Source organism: Convolutriloba macropyga, chromosome 6 (genome assembly GCF_964194025.1).
Source record: "Convolutriloba macropyga chromosome 6, txConMacr16.3, whole genome shotgun sequence".
Lineage (NCBI taxonomy): Eukaryota > Metazoa > Xenacoelomorpha > Acoela > Convolutidae > Convolutriloba > Convolutriloba macropyga.
The window spans coordinates 74,532,834-74,557,998 of NC_134473.1; the positions used below are offsets into that span (position 1 = coordinate 74,532,834).

Genomic DNA, 25,165 nt, shown 5'->3' on the forward strand with positions numbered 1-25,165 from the left:
GGCTGTTGTATAATATTCAGATAAGATCCGAACTAGTTTGTTGTCAGACATCTTACACCATAACGTTTTAACTTCTCCAAATTTTTGTGATTTATTTTGTCAAAAGTTTCTATTAATATATAGAAAAAAGTTGGTTATTGTAGTATTTTTTTCTTACAATGGACTTACTCAGTTGTGCGCCAATAGCGCTGTTTTTTCTAAGACCTTCACTGGTTTTGGTATAAAAGTTTAAGGATTTTCAAATCAAAATTTCTACAGGTTGGGTATGACACCAACGTTGTGATGTGATTTTGGTATTTAATTAAATAGGACTTCATCAAAATGGTGTCAAATTCCCTGGTTATGAATTATGGCGTCTAATTCTTTAAAATTGTTGAGCGACCTGACATTCACGTGAAGTATGTTGGTTTCATCACTAGTTGAAGATTTAGTTGATATGACCTGGGCTACGGAAAATCTTGTTCAGAAAACCTTTGACACCTCTTGCTCACGTTGATCGCTAAACCTTATTTCAGCCATTTCCGTAGATTAACGTTTGTGGTTTTATTTTAAAGTGGTTTCAGGAGTATATCAAAGCCTTTCAGCCCCTCATATAAACCTTGATGAGACGTTTTCAAAATTTTTCCATTTAAAGAGATAACGTTTTTCCGAACCCAGGCTTTTTGACTCCATCATCACTATTAATATCAAAAAAATTATATCCCGCTTTTGCAGTGTCTTCACTGCAGTAAATTTTGATTTATATAAAGTGTTTTGTTGGCCAGAAAGTCTGTTTGCCGCCCTTCCGTGAGTTTAGTACGAATCGATTGGAGCAACTCAGTTACGGATTAGATTATGAGATTGATTGTCGTGGTCCCGAGCACGAGTAACAAGAGTTTTATTGTTTTAATAATTGAATTCAAAATGGCCTAAATGTACAAAATTTCAAAGGTATTTATAGTCCGTATCAATATGAAAATTTACAGATTCGTGTAGATATAGATAAACTTATATGGGTTAATTTACACCTTAGTTGTGAACAATTTTTCCCCTTGCCGTATATGGCAAGTACTAGTGCAATTTTTTGCACTTAACACATTGTTCTCCCTACCTGAGAATATGTCATTTCTATCTACTTGGAGGGTCGGAGAGTTGGTTTCTGATCATATCTGGTGGTGGGAATGTCGAATCTTTCACACAAATTTATGGTTTATGTTCACTGATAAACTTGTGGTATGAACAAATTTGAATACACGATTCGGTTCAAATTAGAAGCCATTATTCAATTTCACTTCACCAGACATCAGGTAAGAAAGTTTTCTTTACATATCGAAGTTTTAACTTAAGTTGCTAAGTTCGCCACTTCTCGATATATCACATCCTCCCTCCTTTTTTAAGCAAGTTTGTAGGAATAGCTTCTCCAAAGCTTTCTGGTTGTTTTTTTTTCTGCTTGAAGTTCTCGTGGCCACTGAAGGTTGTTCCCTTTCAACTACTGAGGTTTCTTCGATAGAGTTGGATGATGCCACGTCTATGTTGTCCCTACTGCTCTCAGACTGTGAGTCAGTAGATTCAGTCTTGATGTCGTCAGGTTCCAGCCGTGCAATTTGGTTGTTACTAACAAGCACTGTCTTGTTTGAATTCTCCGGTTGAATGAACGAAGTGTTCGTTCCTTTACGGATAATGAAAGTAGCTGGAACCGTTGGTGAACTGTTCGTCGGTTTGAAGAGGACTCGTTCACACAGATCAAAATCAATGGCTGCTGGAAGTCTTACTTTGCGTCCCAGTAGCAGATCTACAGGAGTTTTGCCCCGCGTCTTGGAAGTGTTCCGATGTGTCATCAAAGCCCGCTGTAGGAAAGCGCCAAATGACACATTCGGATTTGGACCCCAGGCTTGAATAGCCCGTTTAACTGTTTGGACCGCTCGTTCAGCAATCCCATTTGCTCATGGATGGTAGGTGGGAGAATCCATCTTCTTAATCCCCAGTGATTCAAACCATTGCTTTAGGTTACTGCTCACAAACTCAGGACCATTGTCTTATACTAATATTCTTGGTATCCCAAATCTTGCAAAGATTTGACTCAAGTGCACCTTCACTGTTTGTGAGGTTATATTTCCCGCAGGGAAGTCTTCTATCCAACCTGATCCCGCGTCTACTATCACTAAGATATTACCTTGATCCTTAACGTAGCCCCAGTCTATGTGGAGTCTTTCCCAAACTTCAGCTTCTGGCCAAGTAGATACTGTTTTCCCCATGCTAGGCCTGTTTTCTTGGCATTCCTTACATTTACTAACATATCGAAGAACATCTTGAGTGATGCCGGGCCACCAAGCTATCATTCGAACTGTTGTTTCAGTTGCATTGTTGCCTGGGTGAGTCTCATGAGCTTTGGCCATCACCATGGGTCTTAGTTTGGTTGGAATGAAAGGCACAACTCCTCGAGAGATGATTCCATTGTGAATGGTCAAGGCGTCTTTCTGTTGTTCAAATCCTTTCTCTGCTTCTGAGCACTGTTTCCAGATGCCGCTTTCGATCCCAGCTCAGTTTTGACTTCTGACTGGGTCACCAGGTCGGATTGGACGAAGTAGATATTGTCAAGAGCAAAGCAGACTCGATCATTGTCATCGACGTTGTCAGAGTCTAGTCTGCTCAAAGCATCTCCAGGTGTGTATTTCAATTCGAAGTCAAATCCCATCAGCGCTATCGCCCATCTCGTAATTCTTGCTGATGCTGTTTTCGGAATTTCTTCGTCTGGGAGATATTTGAGAGGTCAGTCTGTAGAGTGAACCTTCTTCCGAGTAGGAATTGTATCAATCTTGTGACCACAAAGACAATTGCAAGTGCCTCTCCCTTAATATTGGAGTAATTTTGTTCGCCTTGTGACAACTTCCTCGAGACGTAGATCACAGTATGTCCTTCTTGTGATAGTACCCCGCCCATAGCTTTCTCTGAGGCGTCTGTTGTCACGGTAGCTTCCTTCGTCAAGTTGTAAGGCTGTACACGAGGGTTGGCACATAACTCGTTTAAATCGTTTTTGACGTTTTCAAAAGCATTTTGCTCTTCCTTTTTCTATCTGAATTCTTCTTTTCAAGTTTCGTTTAGTGGTAGCATTTTTGTTGCAAAATTCGGTGTCATTCGACCATAAAAATTTGCTAAGCCGACAAAGGACTCGAGTTGTTACATATTTGATGGCGGTTTTGCATTTTTGATTTTCTTAACATGTTTAGGGTCGGGTGCTGTGCTATTCCTTCTTTGGAAACAGAGTAACCAAGAAAACTTATGCTTGAAACTGGTTTTGAGTTAGATTTCTTCTCATTGATAGTGAAATTTTTCTCACGCAGCCGACTCTTGACTGCAAGCGTTCGTTTCTCGTATTGATCCTGTGTTGTTCCATATACCAGGACGTCGTCTTGGAAGATGACCACACCCTTAATTCCTTTAAGAATTGACTCAATGCAATTCTGGAAGATTGACGAAGTTTTTTAGGCCCTGAGGAAGCCTGCGCATCTTGAACAATCTTTGCGATGTGTGGATTGTGCATATTTCTTTTGCATCCTCGTCCAGCTCAATTTGATAGCATGCGTCTGATAAGTCATTTTTTTCAAAGTAAGAGGCCCAATGGAGATTATGGAAAATGGTCTCCATGTCTGGGATTGGATAGTCCTCGTCCATAACTTTGCCATTGATGTGAACTTTCAGGTCCACGCATTGTCTCCGAGCTCCATTTTTCTTCCGCTGCCACACTAATGGTGATGCATTTGTGACCCCACCAGGTTGTACTCGCTCCAGGATGCCCTGTCTTACCATTGTCTCAAGCTTCTCTTTGACCCTGTCCTGAAGAAGTAGAGGTATCTTTCTGGCTTTGCAGAACATTGGCTGTGATCCCTTTATGAGTTTCACATGCGCTTTGTATCCTTTGACTGCAGGTAGTCTTTCATCATTCACTGCATTGATGCCTTCTTGGGGTAGTATGTCTCTCCCAAATAGCCCAAATTTTTTGTCGGATTGCACAACTGCTTGTTGTTGTTGCCTATACTTGCTTCCGTTCCACTCAAGATCACATGTTAGTGATGCCAGAAGCGTCAGTTGATGACCGTCGTAGGCCTCAAGACGTCTGAATTTCCCATTTAACTGAGGTTTACGAAGCTCAGTCCAGATTAATGATGATATCACGGTGCTATCAGCACCGGTATCAACCTGCATTTTTATTTTATGGTCTTTTAATGTAATATACTCCCATGTCAGCGACATGTTAAACACGTTTTCCCTTGTATAGTACATTTCCATCTCAGTTTCGGATGATGTTTGACCAGACAACTTACCCTCCTCGCAGAAATTGTTGTGCTGGTCAGACTTACCTGACTTAGGCTGGGTTTTACTTCTGCACTTATTTGAGAAGTGCCCCACATTTTCACAGGTGTTACATTTATTGTCCAAGGCCGGACACGGCTTGCTACTGTGTGGCTTACCTCCACATCTATTACACAAGTTACCATAGCCTTTATTACCAGTTAACTTTTCAATAGGTTTTCTGAAGGTCTTTTTGAAGTTGTATCCCACTTCTTTTTTTACAAATGGTCTATTACCTGTTGAGGAACTCGCAAAAGCCATTGCTTGACTTCTGAACTGTAAGCTTTCTGTCATTTCAGACAGAGACATCGTTGGTTTAGTTTTAATGCCGTTTAATAGTCGTAATTTGGCCTCAGGGTCCCTCAAAACCTGAGATAAATGTAATTTTTACCAACTCTACCTCAGGATTGGTTACTGTTTTTAGTTATTCGAAGTCACAATAACGTGCTTCTTCTCTGAGGCGCGCTAGAAAATTGTCGTCAGATTCTACAACGCCTTGGACAACGGACAGAAATTTAGCCCTTTCTGCCGTTTCTCTTCTCCCTTCAGGGGAAATAGTTTTGAATAGCTTGTCTGAACTCTTCAAAAGGAGTGTCTAACAATTTTTTAGGGCTCATAAGGCTCTTAAGTTTAGGAAGTGCGTCTTAGCTGCGTATACTAAAAAAGAGATTTGTTACCTGTAGGTCCACGATCGTACCGTGGGTGTTGACTTTAACTTCTTTCTTCTCCGCGCGACATTTCGCTACAAAAGACATGATCCACGCAGTACAGGATTCAGCGTTTGGCAGATCCAAGGTTTGTCTGTCATTTGGTAGTCTGGACACCATTGTCGTGGATTCGAGAACGAGTAACAAGAATTTTATTATTTTAATAATTGAATTCAAAATTGCCTAAATGTACAAAATTTCACAGGTGTTCATAGTCCGTATCAGTATGAAAATTTACAGATCCGTCTAGATATAGATAAACTTATATGGGTTAATTTACACCTTAGTTGTGAACAAGTTTTTCCCCTTGCCGTATATGGCAAGTACTAGTGCAATTTTTTGCACTTAACACATTGTTCTCCCTACCTGAGAATATGTCATTTCTATCTACTTGGAGGGTCGGAGAGTTGGTTTCTGTTTATATCTGGTGGTGGGAAGGTCGAATCTATCACACAAATCTATAGTTTATAGACACTGATCAATTTGTGGTATGAACAAATTTGAATCGACGATTCGATTCAAATTAGAAGCCATTATTCAATTTCACTTCACCAAACATCATGTAAGAAAGTTGTCTTTATATATCGAGGTTTTAACTTAAGTTGCTAAGTTCGTCACTTCTCGATATATTACATTTTTGACTCCTTCATCACTCTTAATATCAAAAATTATATCCCGCTTTTTGTTGTGTCTTCACTGCAGTAAATTTTGATTTATATAAAGAGTTTTGATGGCCAGAAAGTCTTTTTGCCGCCGTTCCGTGGGTTTAGTACGAATCAATTGGAGCAACTCAGTTACGGATTAGATTATGAGCTTGATTTTTCTTGCTCAATATTTGTTTTTATATTGTAATTATTCGGATTTTAATGGGTTCAATTTTTTAATCGCCAATCTTCTTGATTGTTATTTAATTATCCTTTTAGTCTATTATCTTATGGCGTCCGCAAGTCTTCCGCTAACTTCTGTCGTTTGCTTTTGTTAATGAGGTATCAGTATCGATTTTACCATCTCGGCTTAGAACAAGGCAATTTTTTCCCTTCTTCTGGGAGAGACCTTTGTCTCTGGAACTTCCTTGTAGAAAGTGGACACGTTTGTTGCTGGAACAGCCTTCATGTTTTTGTATTTATCTCTGCTGTCTAACTTGCATATGATTTATAGCTTGATATTGCTTCCTTGATTTGCAATACCTACCGATATCAAGTGGGGAATTATTCATTGGTTCCATTTCTAAGGAAAAATTCATATTTAAGGTAACAATTTCCCAGTTGTTGATATGAAGTCGGGGACCTAAACTTCCATTTAGTCTGCAGATTAAAAACGCAATTTATCAGCTGGTTAAATTCTATTGCGTTTTAGACTTTGTTATTTGCAGTAACTTGAGTCACCTTGACTGCTGCTCCCATATTAGAGTAATTTCAAAGAATATAATAATAATTTTGGTTCCTGCGTAATTGCAGCGGAACAGCATTAGGCCTACAGTAGCCTGTTCTCAGCTGCCCTTTTTCTTATTACTCCCAACATTTCAGACTGTTCTTTTTATTAGAAGCATTGCTCTTTTTTGGTGACTATGGCCTCTTTTTTTGCATCTGAAACTTTTACGTGGTATATTTATCATATATTCTTTCAAAGAATATCATATATTCAAAGAAATATAAAAATTCTAGGTTAAGCCTTGAGAAGGGAATGAAGGATTGTGTATCTTTTGAGTTCATACGCCAACTTGTCAGCTTCCCTAAATATAAGAGAAGCTGGAATTGTTTTTATCAATATGAAGAAATTACAAAAAGATAATTTATTTTGATCAGTCTCAGTTTCTTTTGATTCTTTTTCCTCTCTGTTCTAAATTCATACCCAGATACTTTTCAGCATTTTTCTTTTACCAAGGCTTCTTTCCGAATTCTTAACATTTGAATTACGGTTTCTGTAGACCAATTGCATTTCATCTTGTCTTAATGCAATTTTGATGAGATTTATTTTGATCTTGGTTGCTCGATGGATTTGCTGAAGTTGACTGATAAAATTCGGAGATCGTTTGTACGATTGAAGATGTTATGTCATACAGGTAACGAGGGCTATTCAACGAGATCAAGTGCTTGAAGGAGATCGGGCGTTCCTGTTCGCTGGTTGCAATTGATTAAACCTGGTTGCAATTGACAAAACAATTGCTTTTATCTGACCGACGTTCATATCCGGAAAAACTTTTCATTTTGAAGGAAATCAAGAATGACTTCCGATAATTTCCGATTTTTGATTTAAAAGTTACAGTTCGAGTTTGATGTCACAACCATTAAGCTATGATTGCGGGAACAATGCTATATAAACCGACTGATTTGTAACAAATCTTGCCGACAATTGAAACGTTGATTAATACGTCTATCTCGCATCAATACACAGCTTATCAGGTTACTGTGCCCAGCCAAACGCACAGCTGCAAACAAAAAATTTTTCTGCAAGGCGGCCGAAAAAAAACAGACAAAACAGCAAAGAGACAAGACACTACCAAAGAGACAAGAAAGGGCCAAAGTGACGAAAAGCCAAAAAGAGGGAGCAAAGGAGAGTTCGAAAAGAGTAGCTAGCAAGGATCAGCAGGGTGAAGTTCCAGGCCCTAGTTTTGATGGAGTCTGTTTGAGTGCCGGCAAAGTGCCAAACCAAGATTGAAAACATTTATTGTTCTAAATTTGTAAAAAGCTACTTTCCTAAAAGGTAGCTTATTGGCTGTGACGCGCTTGCATTTCCGGACACCGTTCGGACATTTTTTTTTGAAAAAGCGCAACCTAATCGAACACCGTTTGTATTTTTTTGAAAAAGCGCTGATTTGCTGAACAACTTTCAGATTTTATTTAAAAACGTTGTAATAAACGTGTAAAGCAGCGAAAACTTAAACACTCTACAAATATGGTTGAACTTGATTGAAAATTGATATGACTTTGGAGAAATGATCCTGCTAATAAGGGGCGATACATGTAGAGACCGCCCTTGAGTCTATGAAGTTATTGCTACTTGGGTTTCGCTAAGGATAACACCCGACCTAGAGGATCCTTTTACAGTCGAACCTCGTAAGGACGTGGCCTGGCCGTTTCTCAGTGACCAGTAGTGACATACACAAGAGGGTAGTGTTTGCATGTAAGACCTTTTTGTTTGCCGACCTTTTAATCCTAGTTCTCCTAAGAGTTGGTTTTTGTATGAAAGTAACAAGTGAAAAGGTATTGAATTGATAAATTGATTAGAGAGACTAATTTTTGTTTTGAATTGATAGACTGGTTAGACAAGAGATGAGTGATAAGAACGAACGTATCCGATTCAGCGGGAAAAAGGGAGACTTTTTGTACTTTTCAGAGCAATTTGAAGCTCGCATTTTTGTCCTTATGTTGTACAAGGTACTTGATGGTAGTAGCACTTTTGAAGATTATGTCCCTTCTACACGCCCTAACGCTTCACGAGCCGAAAAAGACGCAGCTATAGCTAAAGGCAGAGAACTTTTTAAAGAAAAACAAATGCAAATATGGTATGAGCTTGTTTCGGCGCTGGACTAGCAGTCAGTTCTTTATCTTGGGCCTTATAAAGGAGATGGGGCTCAAGCGTGGGATGTTTTAACTAAGAGATTCCGTAGTTTTGAGAGACCTAGATTACAAAAGTTAGTCAGCGAACTCACTAGCCTTGTTAAAAGAGACGACGAAATTCTAATCGGGTATATAACAAGAGCAGAGGAACTACAATATAACCTTAACCAAGTCAACGAGGGTTTGAGTGAAAAAACGTTCACATCAATTCTACTGAAAGGTCTGCCGAACGAATTTGATATTTTTGTCACACTTGTTAAGTACGGTAGTGAGGATAAGTCACTTGATGAGTTGAAGTGAGATCTGATCAACTTCGACACTGAGCGAAGAATAGAGAGTGATAGGAAAAACGCAAGTGAAAGTGTCCTAACAAAGCAGAAGAGGTGCCATAACTGTAATAAGTTAGGACATATTGCAAAATTCTGTCGCTCAAATTTTAACCAGAAGCCTCATAACCCACAGCTTAGTACCAGCAAAGTAATTCAGTTCTACAATTGCAATAAATTTCGACACATAGCTACAGAGTGTAGGAATAAAAAGTTTGAGAGTCATGCCAGGCGAAGCGTTAGAAATGAGATACAGAATTTAGCTAAAGATGAAGAATACTTCAGTTTCTTTTTATGCCCAGTTGATGATGAGGGAGTAGGACTAGTGCTAGATTCGGGGGCAACAAGTCACATGATAAACAACAGGGAAATGTTTATCGATATCGATGATAGTTTCTCGGGCAAAGTACAGATCGCAAACAAAAGAGAGTCTGAGGTTTGTGGCCGAGGTACAGTTGCATTTTTAGTTAAGGATAGTAATCAGGTTAACAGAAAAATTATCTTGGAGAACGCCTTGTTTATACCTGAAAATTCACACAGTCTAGTGTCAATTAGTAAACTTAGAGAAGCAGGAGCTGAAGTTTTGATAGGACCAGAACTAAGCATAAATGACAAAAGCGGAGTTGAGTAACCATTTCGGCAGAAGAATTTTTTCATTTGGGACTTTAGTGAGATTGATAAAACTTGCAAGGAAAACTGCCTACTGTCCAGTAGTTTAAAAATTTGGCACAAAAGATTGGGTCATAGCAATTTTACGGACCTTAGCAAACTAATTGAACATGTTGAAGGAATGCGTATCAGCGACCGTTCGGTAGATGTATGTGAGCTTTGTGAGTTGAATAAGGCTAAGAAACAACCAATAGCAAAAGATTGCACAACAAGAGCAAAAGCAGTGTTGGACTTTGTGCACACAGACATTTTAGGGCCTCTTACCCCCGAGGCTGTAGATGGCCACAAGTACGCGATAGGATTTGTTGATAGCTTCAGTAGATATTGTAGGGCTTACTTTATGAAGTCAAGGGACGAGACTCTAGAGAAATTTCAACAATTTTGTGCAGATGTAGGCCAGCCTTCAACTTTAGTCTTAGACGGTGCAAAAGAGTACATAGCTAACGATTTTAAAAAGTTTGCCCGGCTAAAAGGAATCAGGCTTGAGAATTCTGCGGCGTACACGCCACAAGAAAATGGTAAAATTGAAAAAAACTTTGGGACGTCACTGTAGGAACTGCTTGAGATCAGGCTTCTTTAGAGAAAAAGTATTGGACTTATTCGCTCAATATGGCGTTCTATTTAAAAAATTTTTGCTATCATTAGGCAATAAAGAAAACCCCTCATGAAGCCATGTATGGTGAGAAGCCAAATCTTAGTTTCATGAAAGTGTTCGGTTGTATTGCTTACCCTTTCATAGAGAAACAGTTTAGAAACAAAATAGACATAAAAGCGATGAAGGGTATTTTCTTAGGTCATGCACTCGATAGTAGATCTTTTCTGATAGGAATAGAAAACGATCGCGGTGAACTTAAGGTTCAAAGAACAAGGAATGCAAGGTTCGACGAGAACAAGTATTACTTCGGATTGAATGAACAGCAAATCTGGAACATGAGGTAAACAAAGAGATGAGTGAAATAGTTTTTTTTAAGTGAAATTGTTGATCAAAATTTGTTGCCTAAAAACGCAAAAGAGGCGCTCAAGAGTGAAAACTGTAAGAAAGCAATGCAGGACGAATACAACTCACTGAGAGAAAATGAAGTTTGGGATCTAGTTGAGGATAATGGAGCAAAAGTAGTGGGTAGCAGATGGCATTTTGGAGTTAAATATCGTCCGACGGGGGAGATAAGTAGATTCAAAGCAAGGTTCGTGGCCAAAGGTTACAGTCAAGTCTTAGGGAAGGATTTTCATGAGAGTTACTCACCAACGACTAGGTTATCAACAATTCATTTACTTGTGAGCTTGTCTGTTCACAAAGGGTCAAAAATAAGACAAATGGATATAACAACGGCATATCTTAACGCACCTATAGCTGAAGAAATTTACATGAAACAACCAGAAGGTTTTGAGCAATTAGACAACAAAGGAAAACCTCTTGTTTGTTTAATGAAGAAAAGTCTTTACGGTCTTAAGCAGTCAGGAAGGAATTGGTATCTTACATTTAGGAATTTTTTGGTAGCTAAAGGTTTTGAATCTTCGGTTCATGATAATTGTTTGTTCATAAAGAAAAGTGAAAGACAACTTCAAGGCGCAGATTGTTTGTGGGTAGATGATATAATAAGCTCTGAATTTCAGGAAAACTTCTCGTCTTGGTTCGAGAATGAGCTGTCTAAGGATTTCAAAATAAGCGATTGTAGGGATCTTTGTTGGTTTCTTGGAATGAAAATTGTGAAAAAGGAAAATTCCATTGAAATCAACCAAGAACAGTATATTGAAAAGCTGTTAAGAGAAATTTGGACTAGAAAGCTGCAAATCAATAGAAACACCACTTGCAGAAATAAAACTAACAAGAGAAGACTGCCCTCAGGAGGGGAGTGAAGAGCAAGAGCGCATGAAGAGTTTTGATTATAGAATTTTAGTGGGTTGCTTGAATTATTTAGCTTGCTCAAGTAGACCAGATTTTTTTTGCAGCAAACTTCTTAAGTTCTTTTGTTGAGAATCCAGGGGAAAAGCACTGGAAAGCCGGAAAGAGTTTTGAGATACCTCAAAGGTTCTAAGTCAAAGAGTTTAGTTTTTAGGAGGGGAGATAAGTTAACCATAGTGTTTCTCCGATGCCGATAGAGCAGGAAATTTAGACCATAGGAAAAGCACTTCAGGATATTGTTTCAAACTTAGTAGTAGCTCAGCCGTTGTTAGCTGGCCAACAAAGGTTCAAAGATGTGTTGCTACATCAACGGCAGAAGCCGAAATGAATTCCTTAGTAGAGGCAACAAAGGAGGCCATTCACTTGATCTGCTGCAGGACTTAAGCTTTGAGGTACAAAAACCTTTTGAGATTTTTGTTGACAACCAGGCATGCATAGCGCTCAGCAGGCAGTCCATTCACTATGGAAAAACAAAACACTTTGCACGTTAACTTCATTTCATAAGGGAGCTTGTAGAAAGGGGAGAGCTAGAATTGAAATACTTGCAAATTGACCTCATGATTGCAGATGTCCTCACCAAGGGATTAGGGAAAACAAATCACGCTAGGTTTTGCGCGGCTCTCTTAGGTGACACCCAACCCGAAAGGAGGGGTGAAGGAAGTCAAGAATGACTCCCGATAATTTCCGATTTTTGATTTAAAAGTTACAGTTCGAGTTTGATGTCACAACCATTAAGCTATGATTGCGGGAACATAATGTTATATAAACCGACTGATTTGTATCAAATCTTGCCGCCAATTGAAACGTTGATTAATACTTCTCTCTCACATCAATACACAGCTTGTCACATTTCACCAATCGAAAACAGTATTTTGGTTGTATGAGTGATTTAATTGAGTTATCGAAAAAAATATCGTCTCAAATAATTAAATCAGTTCCTTCTTCAAGGGCCTATTGTCGAGTAAATTGAAAATCTTTAATTTTTTGTTGATAGTTATGGTTCAAGCTCAATGAAAAATAAGCGTGTACTTGAAACAATTTTTTTAAATCCAATGTTGCACCGTAAAATTTCCTGCACGTAACTGGCTCTAGTTGAATATAGCATCCTCATTTAGGGAGCTTTCTGAGCTCTTATTGAAAAATTGAGCTACCCGGTAGTAGAATATGCCTACGGGAGATATTAATTTGTACAATTGACTGAAAAGAACTTATTAAACAGCACGGCGTCTGTTTAGTTTATCAAAACAATAACGCTAATAAAAAAGAGGGCTCAATCAAGTGCGTCTATAGCAACGCCAAAATACTTTTGAAACTTAAAAAAACGTAAAATTGTTATATCATGCTGAGCGTAAAAACTGAAGCAAATGGGGCTTACTTCATTTTATGCGAGCAACTATTTTAATTATTGGAGACAGCTTCAGAAATTGATTGCATATCTTCCGGTTAAAAATATTGTGGCTGTTTCTCATTCTGAATCAAAACAGTTTTGCCAATTACACAAAAAATTAGTTGTCAAATTTTAAGAAATTTTGGTTTCATTTTTTACAGAATAGCCGACGTTTTTTAAGTTTTTGTTATCTTAACAGTTGCGCTCAAACGAAGTTTGTAGCAATTATATTAGTCCTGTTGGTATTTTGTGCGATTTTTTGTTTTCTTACTTAGTTTTGGTGACTTTTTTGACTTGAGAAACTGGAAAAATTGGTAAAACCAGAAGGCATTAAATCACTGATCTCTCAAGTGTACAAATCAAGGCAGCTGAGTGGACATAATTTAATAGTGGGAAGGGCTTCAAGTTTAAACCTCCGACCTTCTACTCCTACTCTAACCCCCCACGTACCCTCCTCCGTATCCATTTAATATTACTATCCCTTAAGACGTCGGTGACACTTAATATGCATGTAGTCAAACTAATATCATGTACAAAGGAAAGCATTGACGCGTTAGTGTTATTATTTTAAAGCTTATCTGTTAAGATTTCAATCGTATGGAGCAGAAAAAGGCTAGTTTTCTATTAATTTATGCAGCGTTAGGCGTGTTATTACTGTCTATAATATACTCTACAAAATTAGTTTGAATTTTCAGATTAAAAAATGGAACGACCGAAAACTCGAATGGGTTCTGCAATTGGGCAACGACCTGGCAGTTCAATGCGAATGGGCGGTGTGGCAAGGGGTTCAAATATGCAGCCCCCACCCTCGTCAATGGGACGGCAGGGTGGAATGTTTAATCCTGGTGGATCGGTCAAAACTGGCATTACCGATCGCCCCGTTACAAAACAAGGAGTCGCCAATCCGAACAAGATCAAAACTGGCTATTCAAATAGAAACGTCAAAGATTCAGGATACCACAAGTTTAGCATTAACGCCAAATGCAATGAAATTGAAGCAAAAACTGCTGAATTTCAGCAGAAGACTGAAAAAATCTATCGCGATATGGAACAGTTTGGACCAATGGTAGAAAAGGCCGAGAAAACAGCGAAAGAATTAGCCGATTTGCAAACTCAATTTAGGTCCATCAACTTGACGAAAGAGCTGAAGCAAAGAGGCGAGTTGAACGAGGCTGCAATAGCTGCAGATATCGAGCAATGTAAGGACGAAAACAGCTCCAAACGTAAGGAAATCGAAGATCTGATGCAACGAAAAGACAAAATTGAGAAGCGAACGCGTCAAGTCATGGCAAAAATTGAAAGCGAGGAAACAGTTCGAGAACAGAGTTTGAAAAGCGCTTTGCCTCGAGAGGAATATGAGAAAGTTCTTGAAAAGCAAAATGAGTTGAAGCAGATTTCAGAATTGGTGCCAAAAATTAAGGAAAAACTAGCAGAAAGTAGCCAACAAGTTGAGGATAAACAGAAACGCCTCAAGAGCCAGCATCCTGAAAAGTTTTATGCTTACTCGTTGTTGATGAGAATAAAAGAAATGGCGATTGAAAGGCAACGTTTGCAGGATAAAAACAACAAATTCGACCAAGAAGCTGAACAAAATCGACTAATGGAGGAAATACAAACTAAAAAGCAAAAAATTGAAGAGTTGAGAGGACGCTTGAACTATCTAATCAATGAAAATCGAAATTTGAATGACCGATTGAACAGTTACGAAAATGATTCACACTTGCAACCTGATCAAATGGAGAAACTCCGCAAACTTAACGCCAAACAGGCTGAAATGAAACACTTCAAAGAATCATTTCCGGAATTGAAACGGGAGGAGATTGAAAAAATTCAACATTTGCAAGACGTGAATGAGAATTTGCTTCAACAAATGGCCTCAAAGCGCGAAATGATGAAAAATTTACCGTCGCATGAAAAATTTGGAGAGATGCAAAATACGCTGGAATTCAATCAATCCGAAATGAAAAAAGCGGAGAGTACTCATTCGGCTGTGGCTGGTCAAAAGTATCAACTTGTGAATGACTTGCAAAAAATGGAACAATTATTACCTCGAATTGTCTCCGAAGCCGCCGAGCTTCAAAAACAGTTGAAAACTTTGAATGAGGAAAAGATAATGTATGGCGATATTGACGCGTTGAAGGAGCGCGAGAACGGGCTGAAGATTGCGCTTTCGGTGGAGAGGGAAAGCTTGGAAAAACGGATGGACTGGGTTAAAAAAGACGTGGCCCATTTGGAAAAGAGTCGCGACAGTCTGAAATCGAGTCTGGCTTCGAATGAGACTTACACGCAGTTGAAAGCTCTGGAACAGCGGTGGGTTGCGGAGGAGCAAAGAAACGCGACCCTGGCTGATTTTATTCAGGAGAAGGAAATGAAAGTGGACTGCGCCCCCGTGAGAGCTGAAGGCTTGAAGAAAATGAAGGAAATCAATCAGATTCTATTGACGCAATTGAAGGCATCGCAGTTCTAATGTTACACAGAAGATTTGGATATCTCAGATCAGGATATCTTCAAAGCATATCAATGATTTTACAAGCAGTTTTTGGAGTCACGCTTTAAATTACCATTCAAAGGGTATATCCAAAGGGTGAAAGTAAACCTAAGAACTTGGTCAATTTAAGCAGTACCGGTTTGTGTAAAAAGAAATTTGTTAGTCTGTTCTCGTGTATTTCCAAGACACACGCACGTATTGTAAATAATGAAATATATTTGTGCTCATCAAATTGTAAGTAAATGTAAGTAATGTATCATCCAATTTTCCAAAACTGTATTTATTTTGATCTTTTTACAATTGAGGAATGATTTATCAGGTTTGTGCCTTTTAATCGTTTCAAGGAAAATGATTCAACAAGAGTAACTGACGGCCTCAGATCTTGAACGTGTTTTCCTCCCGAATGCACGTACCATAAGCACAAGCATATCGGGTGGGGAATCACAGAAAACCGTCGTGAAAGATAAGACAAATTTTGGTTCGAACTGAGCGCGTGTAATACCTTTTTTCATAATTAAACACAAAAACACTGTTTTGATGCAGGAAAATTGTTTTGATGTCCTTAGCAATAATTTATTTACCGAAATTTTTTGATTCAATGCACAATTTTAAAATTTTTAATTGTGTTGAACATGCTGTGAACATGAGTACTAAGTGCATCTGGCGGTCGCATCTTTATGATTCATCTATTTCTTTATATCAGAAAATATGACTATAGGTACTCCTACTACTAAGAAGCATTCATTTTGAAACTTTTCTCTCGCATTTTATGCAAAATGCTCTTTCTGTGTCAGTGATGTTGATTCACTGCTCAAGTGACTTTCACTGAGTTTAGGAATCAATTTGGGATTTGAAAGTACATCTGGCTGGGCTTCTAGAAGCAGTGAGATTTTAAGTTTAAGACTCTTGTTAGTTTGGATTTTTTCCTGAACACTTTTTGTTATAATTGATCCCAAACAGATGTATCATCCAATTTTCCAAAACTTTATATATTTTGATCTTTTTACCATTGATGAATGATTTATCAGATTTATGCCTTTTAATGGTTTCAAGGAAAAATGATTCAACAAGAGCAACTGACATGCTCAGTTCTTGGACGTGTTTTCTCTCGAATGCACGTACCATATCCACACGCATATTGGGTGGGGAATCACAGACACCGTGCTAAAAGATTACACAAATTTAGATCTAACTCAGCGCGTGTAACACCAATTTTCATAATCAAACACAAAAACACTGTTTTGATGTCCTTAGCAATTTTTTTGCCGAACGTTTTTGATTCAATGGACAATTTTTAAATTTTTAATTTTGTGGAACATGCTGTGAACATGAGTACTAAGTAGATCTGGCGTTTGCATCCGTATGGTTCTTCTATTTCTTGTAATCAAAAAGTATGACTACAGGTACTGCTACTACTAAGAATCATTTATTTTGAAACTTTTCTCTCGCATTTTTTGCTGAGTGCTCCTTCTCTGTGGCAGTGATGTTGTTTTACTGTTCAAATGGCTTTCACTGAGTTTGGGAATCAATTTGGGACTTGAAAGTACAACTGATTGGGCTTCTAGACGCAGTGAGATTTTAAGTTTAAGATTCTTGTTAATTTGAATTTGTCAGTTCGGATGTTTTGCTGAACACTTATTGTTATAATTGCTCTCACAATTGTTTTGGTCCTGCTGGTCTTTTTGCCTAATTTTTTGTACTACCAAATTTTTTGGTTTCGTGCTCAAACAGGGTATAAACAGGAAAAACTTGGATGGTATTAAGTTCTCTTAGAGCCTTACAGCTCACTAGTCTGTAAGTATGCGATTGACCGAGAATATTTAGAAGACATGAATTCATGGTAGGAAATGTGGTTCTCAGCGTTTGACCCCCAATTCTTACCCAACCCCTCTTATACTCACACACGCCCTTCAATTAAGCTAAAAGTACCTCCCTAAGCCACAGCTAACTACTGACAAAGCCATCAGCTCACCAGTCGTTTAGAGCAATTTGCCCGACATTTGTCTGTTTTTTTTGTTTTTGGGGAAATTCAACAATTTATTTTACGCTAAATGTTTTTTACAAAGTTTTTTGAGAGGCGTCGATTTTCAATTTAGATCTGTATCTGTTTCTATCTCTATTATATGGCACGCAGGTCTATTCTTTCGCAGCTATACCGGCAATCTGCCGGCTATGTTTATATTTTTATAGCTGCGAAGCTGTAAGCTGAGCGAAGCTATATTGCTGTGCTCTTGGTTTTTGACAATTCAAAGAATTTGAATTGTATTGGGGCGCTGTCTTTTTACGACTCGAAGAGGAGTATTGGAGAAGTCCTTTTTTTAATCAATTTTATTGGACTGATTTTTGAAGCGGGAAATGAAACGCGTGAAGATTTGGAGTGATTTTTGCGCTGAATAAAATTGAAAAGCGGAGCGAAAAGAGAGTGGTTTTTGTTCATACCGCTGTTTTTTGAGAGAGCGAGAAATTGATGTGTGAAAAATTTTCTCTAAGCGAGCGAAATTTTTTGTTCACGTGCGGCTTTTAAATGCAGTTTTTGATGGATATGAGGTTTGATTATGATATTGTATTAGTTTTAGGCTTGTTTCGATAGGAGTTGAAGGTTTCAAGTAGTTAATTTGAGTTATGCTGATTTGGAGGTTTTTGATCAGTTTTGCTGATTTTTAGACCCAATTTAATGATTTTTTGTCTTTTTTTGTTTTAATGCTTTAAGTGGGATTTGAATAGAAGCTTGTTACTTAAAGAATATTCAGATACCAATTAATAAGGTTTTCTTGGTTTAAATCATTCTTTTCTTAGGAAAATTGACAGGAGATTGAGAAATTTTAAACCATTTTTCTTATTTTTTTTTGCAGTTTTCCTTTTTTTAGCCTTAGACAAGTTTCATAGCCTAATATGACTTGCCCATTGTTTTGCGAGCTTTTCATTGCTCTAATTGCAAAGGAACTTTATTCGGCTTTATGTTTCCTTGTTCTATTAAAAAAGTCATTAAATTTTTCTAGTTTTTTTTTTCAGTTTGTTTTTGGTTTTTGAATGCCGTTTCTATTTTTCTTTAAATTTTTTATGGCCTTTATGGAGGTTCAGGGTTCACAATAGTTGTTGTTGTTGTTTAGTCATAAACATGGACAATTTTGTCATTCGAGTCGTTTCCGGAATTCTTCCGGCTATGTTTTTTTAAAGATCTGTTCACACATTTTCATGATTTCTGAAGTCAAATTGGAGTAGTGATTTTGGTCACGCCGAAACAGGAAGTGGAGCGAAAACGCGAGTAGTTTTGCGGCGTGAATTTTTACGCTCTAATTTTAAAGTAGAGTGAGAAAAAGGTGTTTGAACAATTTTTCGCTTTCTCGCTAGTGATTTTTTTTCACATGCGGCAGTTTCACTTTGGTTTTTACTGTTTTTCGATTTTTTGGTTCGGATTTTTTTCTTTATGGTTTTCCAATCCATTCATAGTCCGTTCTAGGTCTACTTTTCTGTTTATTCAATGAAAAATCTTTGAATTGTACGTCAGGACTTGTCCTGCTATGTTTTTTTGTTTCGTCGTCTGACGCTCTTTTTTCGTTTTAAATTTGTGCACAGAGCAAAGCTGAAAAAGTCTTTTTGAATGACTTCTTTCTCTCACTAACGGCATTTGCGCGCGTGACGTCATTTGTCACTCGCTTTAGCAAAAGTTTTTAGGTTATTTGCGTGATTAGATTTTGATCAAACGTGACTTACCTCACTCAATAAAATGACTTTTGCACTTTAAAACTTAAGTTTAGTTTGAATTTGTTTGAGGTCAAAGGAACTCATTTGTGCAGTAAAGGTCCCTAATAAGAAGCTTCTGCGGAATGAATTTTAACAAGCTTTATTAGTTTATCGCTGAATGTTTTTTACCTATTTTTTTGAGCGGCGTCGATTTTTTTTCTATCTGTTTCTATCTCTATTATATGGCACGCAGGTCTATTCTTCGCAGCTATTCCGGCAATCTGCCGGCTACGTTTAAATTTTTATAAAATGTGTCAAAGAAAGCAATTAATTCATTGCAGACGAAAACAAGTAATGTCACTAGTTACAAAAAATGTACATCATTAATTTAAAAGGTGTTTTCTGATTGTTTTAGATTTGAATATGGACCTGGATGATGATTTTGAGGAACTGGAACCAAGTTTGAAAAATATTGTTGAAAGTAAGACGCTCAAGTGGATTTTCGTGGGCGGAAAAGGCGGAGTGGGGAAGACAACGTGCAGTTGTTCACTTGCAACCCAGCTGTCACTAGTGCGAGAGAATGTGCTGATAATATCAACGGATCCAGCTCATAACATATCCGATACGTTTGATCAGAAATTCACTAAATCTCCTACTCTGGTTAATGGCTTTACAAACCTATATGCTATGGAGATTGACCCTAATCTGGGATTAAACGACCTCCCGGATGATTTTTTCGACGAGAAAGACGTAATGAGAACTGGGCGAAAAATGATCCAAGAAATGTTTGCGTCGTTTCCTGGAATTGATGAGGCTATGAGTTATGCGGAAGTCATGAAATTAGTTCAAGGAATGAATTTCGATGTTGTAGTTTTTGATACAGCCCCAACGGGTCACACATTACGCTTACTCTCTTTTCCGGCTGTGATTGAGAAAACTTTAGGAAAATTTCTGGCAGTGAAGAATCAGTTTGCACCGCTAATTAGCTCATTTGGAAGCATGTTTGGGGAAGATTTTTCGCCCGAAGAAATGACAGGAAGGCTGGAAGGAATCTTACCTCTGATGAAAAACGTGAACCAACAGTTCAGAAATGCTGATCAAACTACATTTGTATGTGTTTGTATTGCAGAGTTTTTGTCAGTATACGAGAACGAGAGGTTGATCCAAGAACTGACGAAACAAGGAATCGATACGCACAACATAATTGTAAATCAACTGCTAATGCTTGATACAAATGGTACTCAAATTTGCGACGGATCTAATGACTCTGCAAAACTTGAGAAACCATGCCGAATGTGCGCTGCTAGAGTTCGACAGCAGAAGAAGTACTTAGATCAGATATCGGACTTGTATGATGGTGATTTCCATGTGGTCAAATTACCTTTACTTGATCACGAAGTAAGAGGCGTGAACAAAGTGAAGGAGTTTTCAAAGAACTTGATAGTACCCTATACCCCCAAAACAACTTGATCTCTGTAGACACAAAATGATGGAAAATTGGTGTTTAAATTTAGGACTATGATCGGATAGTTGGTGAATATGTTCAAGTGTTGTTACCTTATAAGCTCTGTAAATTATTTATTTCCTTAGTTGGTGCAAAGTTGATTGCTTTACCTAATTTGAATGTTAATTGAAAATTTCATTTCAGCGCTTTCATTTTGTTCTTGATAATTGCTCGCGAACGAAGTTTGAAGCAATTATTGTAAACGTTTTGGTCTTTTTTTAATGCAAAATTTTCGCTTGACCAATTTTGCGCTTTGTTCTAGAACATTCAGTGACATCTCAAGTGACTTCTTGAAGCTTCACTTCTTCATTTTCAGTGATCAATTGCTTGCATTGTGAAATAAAATTTGTTGCTAGAATAAAAGTGATTGTTAGCGGAGGATTAAAAACGTTGTTGTTGCCTGGTGGTTAAGATGCGTGACTGCTTTCCTGTAGATCGATGGTTCGAACCCCTTTCAGGTTCTTTTTTGGGCACCCAAAAAATTTCTGAGCTACACCCTTAAATTAAATTGCTCCCATCGTGACGTTCGAGAGCAATTCATCTGACGTTGATCGGTTTATGGTTACACGGCGTACAGTTGTCCTATGTGTTAGCAATTATTTCTCGGGAGGCTCGAAATAGAATGAAAAACAATAGGAGAGAAGAAAAGAGCACAAAACATTCAACTTCATAAATGTGCGGCTGCGGGAGTGTTTAAACTTTGTATATGCAACTCTATCTTTGGGGGTGGAATTTTGTCAGTGGAATTTTTTTAAATCAAGGTATGTTATATGCTCTTTGGGTGGAGATATGAAGTGGTATCAGAAGTCTCCTAGAAATTTTATCGATCAGTGGAGTGATTTTTTGGGAAAAAAACCCGTACCACGCAATATGAAATACATACTGTTTTCGCTTTTTTATAGCTGCGAAGCTGTAAGCTGAGCGTAGCTATATTGCGGTGCTCTTGGTTTTTTTTATTTAGTCGTCTGACGCTTTATTTTCGTTTTACATTTGTTCTAGAACATTCTGTCTCGTCACTGCTTAAATGGCTTTTTCGCGCTTGATTTCACGCTTTCTGCGTGACCTAAATTGCGGTTATTCAGAAACAGAATCTGTTCCTAAAACAAATTTGATTGTAAGAAAACAGATTGTATGGTCCGACAGCCGAGTGGTTAAGGCGACTGGCAGTTAATCCGGAGATCGCCGGTTCGAGACGCGACAGGGAAACTTTTTTTGCACCCAAAATGAAATAAACTTGTAAGTTTTATAGGCGGCGGCGATAACTATTATCAACTCACTTCTGTATCTTTTTCCATCTGTATTTTACGGCACGCAAGTCTATTTCGCAGCTATTCCGGCAATCTGCCGGCTATGTTTTTTTTTAATTGTTCTCAAACAAAGTTTAAAGCAATTAAATTAGTCTTGTGGTTTTTGTATGCGCTTGGTTTTTCGCTTGACCGATTTTTTTTCTGGCCCTTTTAACATTTCGTCCTCAAAAACGAGATAAACAGGTAATGCCTGGAGGGCATAAAGTGGCTGAGCAGCTCTCGTAAAGCCTTACTAGTCTCTAAGTATGCTATTCACCAAAATTGTTTTGAAGAGACAATTTTATGGTGTGAAGGGCTGTTCTTAATCTTAAAAATTTGATCCCCTCAGTCACTCTCAATACTTCCCCTCGTTCACCCTCCTCCACCTGGAGATTTGGAATCCCTTTGGTTTTTCCCTTCTCAAACCTACCCCTTCCTAATCTTAGCATCCCTAAGCCTCAGCTGGCTACTACCGAAGCGAGCAGCTCTCCGGTTGTTAGAGAGCAATTCGCCCGAAGTTAGTCAATGTATTTATGTACTACCGATTTTTCGCCTAACTGACGAACGTATAGTCTTGACAAACGCATAGTCTTGACGAACGTATAGTCTTGAAGAAACGTATAGTCTTGAACGTTTAGTCTCTCTAACAGCCTTGCAGTCGCTAATGTTCCGTTTCATCAAAACTGCTCACGAGACTTAAATTCATAGTGTGAAAGGCAATTCTTGGTGTTTTTGTTCCCCTTTGTAAAAAGAGTTTCTCCTTCTCACAAAAATTGTAAAATGCAATCACGGCTCGATTTTTCCGGTTTTCCGGACACAATCAAAGTGGTATCGGGCTAATTTTGTTTTTTTATTCAAAGTAACATAATGTGATGAAAAATTAACTGCTTTTCATTGCTTTGGTTCCAGGAAATTTGAAAATTTTTTACGCATGCAAAGCTTCTAAAGGCTCATTGTAACATTTCGTCCAGATTAGATTTGCAAGACTATGAAAGTATGATTGCTTCACAATTCACAATTTCTAGTGCAGTTTCAAGATGTCAGCTGCTGCTATATAAAATATGTCTTTGTTGTGGAAAATTCAACATTCAAAAATTGAGGTTGTTTTCTAATGATAATTAGAACGAAAGCTGATATAATTTTTAGGTAGCAAATTTGAATATTTTAGGTACTTGAAATGAACTGCTTTCTTTAATTCTGAAAACTACTATCAACAAATTGTGGAATAGTTTTGACATTGAGTTTCAACTAAACGCGTTCAAATCCTGCGTTTGAATTAAACCTAAGAGCTGAAAACATTATTTCTTAATTTTGGACGACAAATTGGCGAAACAGTTTTTTTTATTGAGGGCTTGATATATTAAATATTTAAATTTGATCAGCCCTTAAATTTGGAGACTAAATCTAAGCTTATCTCGACAGAGAAAAATCAGTCAGGTTTCTTTTACATTCTGATAATAAGCTGCAAATAATAAAAACAGTCAAATAAACATTGTTCAGACCCAACTTGGTGGGGGAGGAGCTATTTACTGACTTTGTTTTTTTGTTCCGTCATTTTTCGGTTCCATTTATATAAAATTTATTTGATTGGTTATTGTTTTATGATTTTAATGGCTTGGACGCCGGTATATAGCAATTTTTTCTTGTCGTTTTTTGTTGGCAGACTTGTCGTCTTTTTTTAGTCATAGGACATGCGCTCTGAAGCGGCTTTATTTCCTTCGTATAATGATCTGAGGTTAAAGCGGTTTTTTAAAATTCATACCCCCTTTGTTTTACGAAAGTTTAAATTTTGAAAGTGTACTATCTCTTACTCATTTGGATGACAACTAAGTCGGCAAATAGGATGAGCGGGGTCAGAACATTGTGCAAACGCACATTACCGAGCCTTCTTGTTTCCTTTTGAGGATTGCTTAAATTCTGACTTGATATGACAAAAAAATTAGTTAAATCAGGGATCATGAGCAAACGAGAGCTGAATAAAAACGGCTCTGATAATCATACTTTTATGTTTGCCCATCGTTTCCAGATTTCAAACTATCATTTTTAAATTTTTCATATTTTTGAAATCCCTGTTAGTTGTGACTTGTTGTGACTTATGGTACAATGGGTAGTCGGTTTGTTAATATATTATTTTATTTAAGATAAAATCTAAAATGGCTGAATTGGTTCCTGCAACTAAGAATTTGAAGCGGCAATGTAAGGTTAAGGTATTTGATGATGTAACTTCGAATGTTAACGATTGTGTTACTTCTATGCTGACATCTTTTTGTCCTGTAGTTATGTCCCTATATTATAAGATGCAAAGTAGGTGACTGAAATTTTATCCATATTGCAATCAGTTTCCTGATATCTTCTCATCTAATTTTTTTAAAAATTTTACTCAAGTCAAATTATAGTTAATTGAAAGTACAAAAGACGGTGATCTTGTCTTGAGTCCGTAAAACGATACTGATGAAGAACCCTAATTTGCTGAGTTGTCTTGTTTGCGTTTTAGTTTTGTCGTAGTCAAGCAGTTTGTACAGTACATCTAAACCCAAAGTGTAATATTGGTAATGTTGTTTGTTTTGTAAACCTTTGATTTTACACCATTAGCTTCAAAATTGAGGCAACTGTTTATATTTCACAGATTTGACTAAGAGCCAATTTCTTAATAGGAAACGTATGGGTAAAAGCAGCTGATTTTGCTTGGCAGAGAATACCCTGATTTCATTCACTTAAATTTGCGCAATATAATACCAGCCTAGACAAAAATTTTTTTTGGTGATACCTGAAATGTTTTGTCCTTTGTTTGTTCCTCTTTCAAAGGAACACTGCAGTAGTGGGGAAAAGGGGCCCCGTGCACAGCACCCCCCCCTATTTCACCCCTAAAAATACCCCACCTGTTTTTTTTGCCCTAATCGGACCAATTTTTTTCATATTAGAAAAAAATGGTATTTTCAAGCACTTTTCGACTCGTATTCACACTTCGTGCGAATACTCGTCTCAAATTTTTTTTTTTAACACTGTTTAATTTAGAGTACAAATCCAATTCAAATCTTTATCAGCGAATTAATCTTTATCAGTGAATTTACCAATCACGCTTTTCCCTCTTAAATATCTAAATTTTACAAACTGTATAAAAATAGTATTTACACTTCATTCGAATATTCGACTCAAAATGCTTTTCAACATTACCCTAGAACATAGTTCAAATCTTAATCAATAACCGCATCGCAGATATTATATTTATAAATGTGTTCTCTAAATTGATTTCTAGTATGACCGAATCTATATCTATGAAGGTAAATACACAACTTACATTTTGCATTTCTAAATCTAAAGA

The 25,165-nt window shown here is 37.6% G+C and overlaps 3 protein-coding genes across 4 annotated transcripts in view; 2 read left to right on the forward strand and 1 right to left on the reverse strand.

Annotated features, from left to right (window-relative positions):
* LOC142340621 (cyclin-dependent kinase 2-associated protein 1-like) overlaps positions 1–25,165 on the reverse strand; it is a 575,438-nt gene that overhangs the window by 141,411 nt on the left and 408,862 nt on the right. The gene's annotated exons all lie outside the window — the stretch shown is intronic.
* LOC142341204 (intraflagellar transport protein 74 homolog) lies at positions 13,581–15,658 on the forward strand. Its single transcript, XM_075392125.1, has one exon. The coding sequence runs from the start codon at positions 13,585–13,587 to the stop codon at positions 15,346–15,348; it is 1,764 nt and encodes a 587-aa protein (XP_075248240.1). The 5' UTR covers positions 13,581–13,584; the 3' UTR covers positions 15,349–15,658.
* Positions 19,442–20,703, forward strand: LOC142341205 (ATPase ASNA1 homolog). Its single transcript, XM_075392126.1, has one exon. It carries the CDS (start codon positions 19,477–19,479, stop codon positions 20,521–20,523), a length of 1,047 nt encoding a protein of 348 aa, XP_075248241.1. The 5' UTR covers positions 19,442–19,476; the 3' UTR covers positions 20,524–20,703.

Excerpts from the sequence above, each read along its gene's own strand:
- LOC142341204 (XM_075392125.1), top strand. The coding sequence starts at position 13,585 with ATGGAACGACCGAAAACTCGAATGGGTTCTGCAATTGGGCAACGACCT.
- LOC142341205 (XM_075392126.1), top strand. The coding sequence starts at position 19,477 with ATGGACCTGGATGATGATTTTGAGGAACTGGAACCAAGTTTGAAAAAT.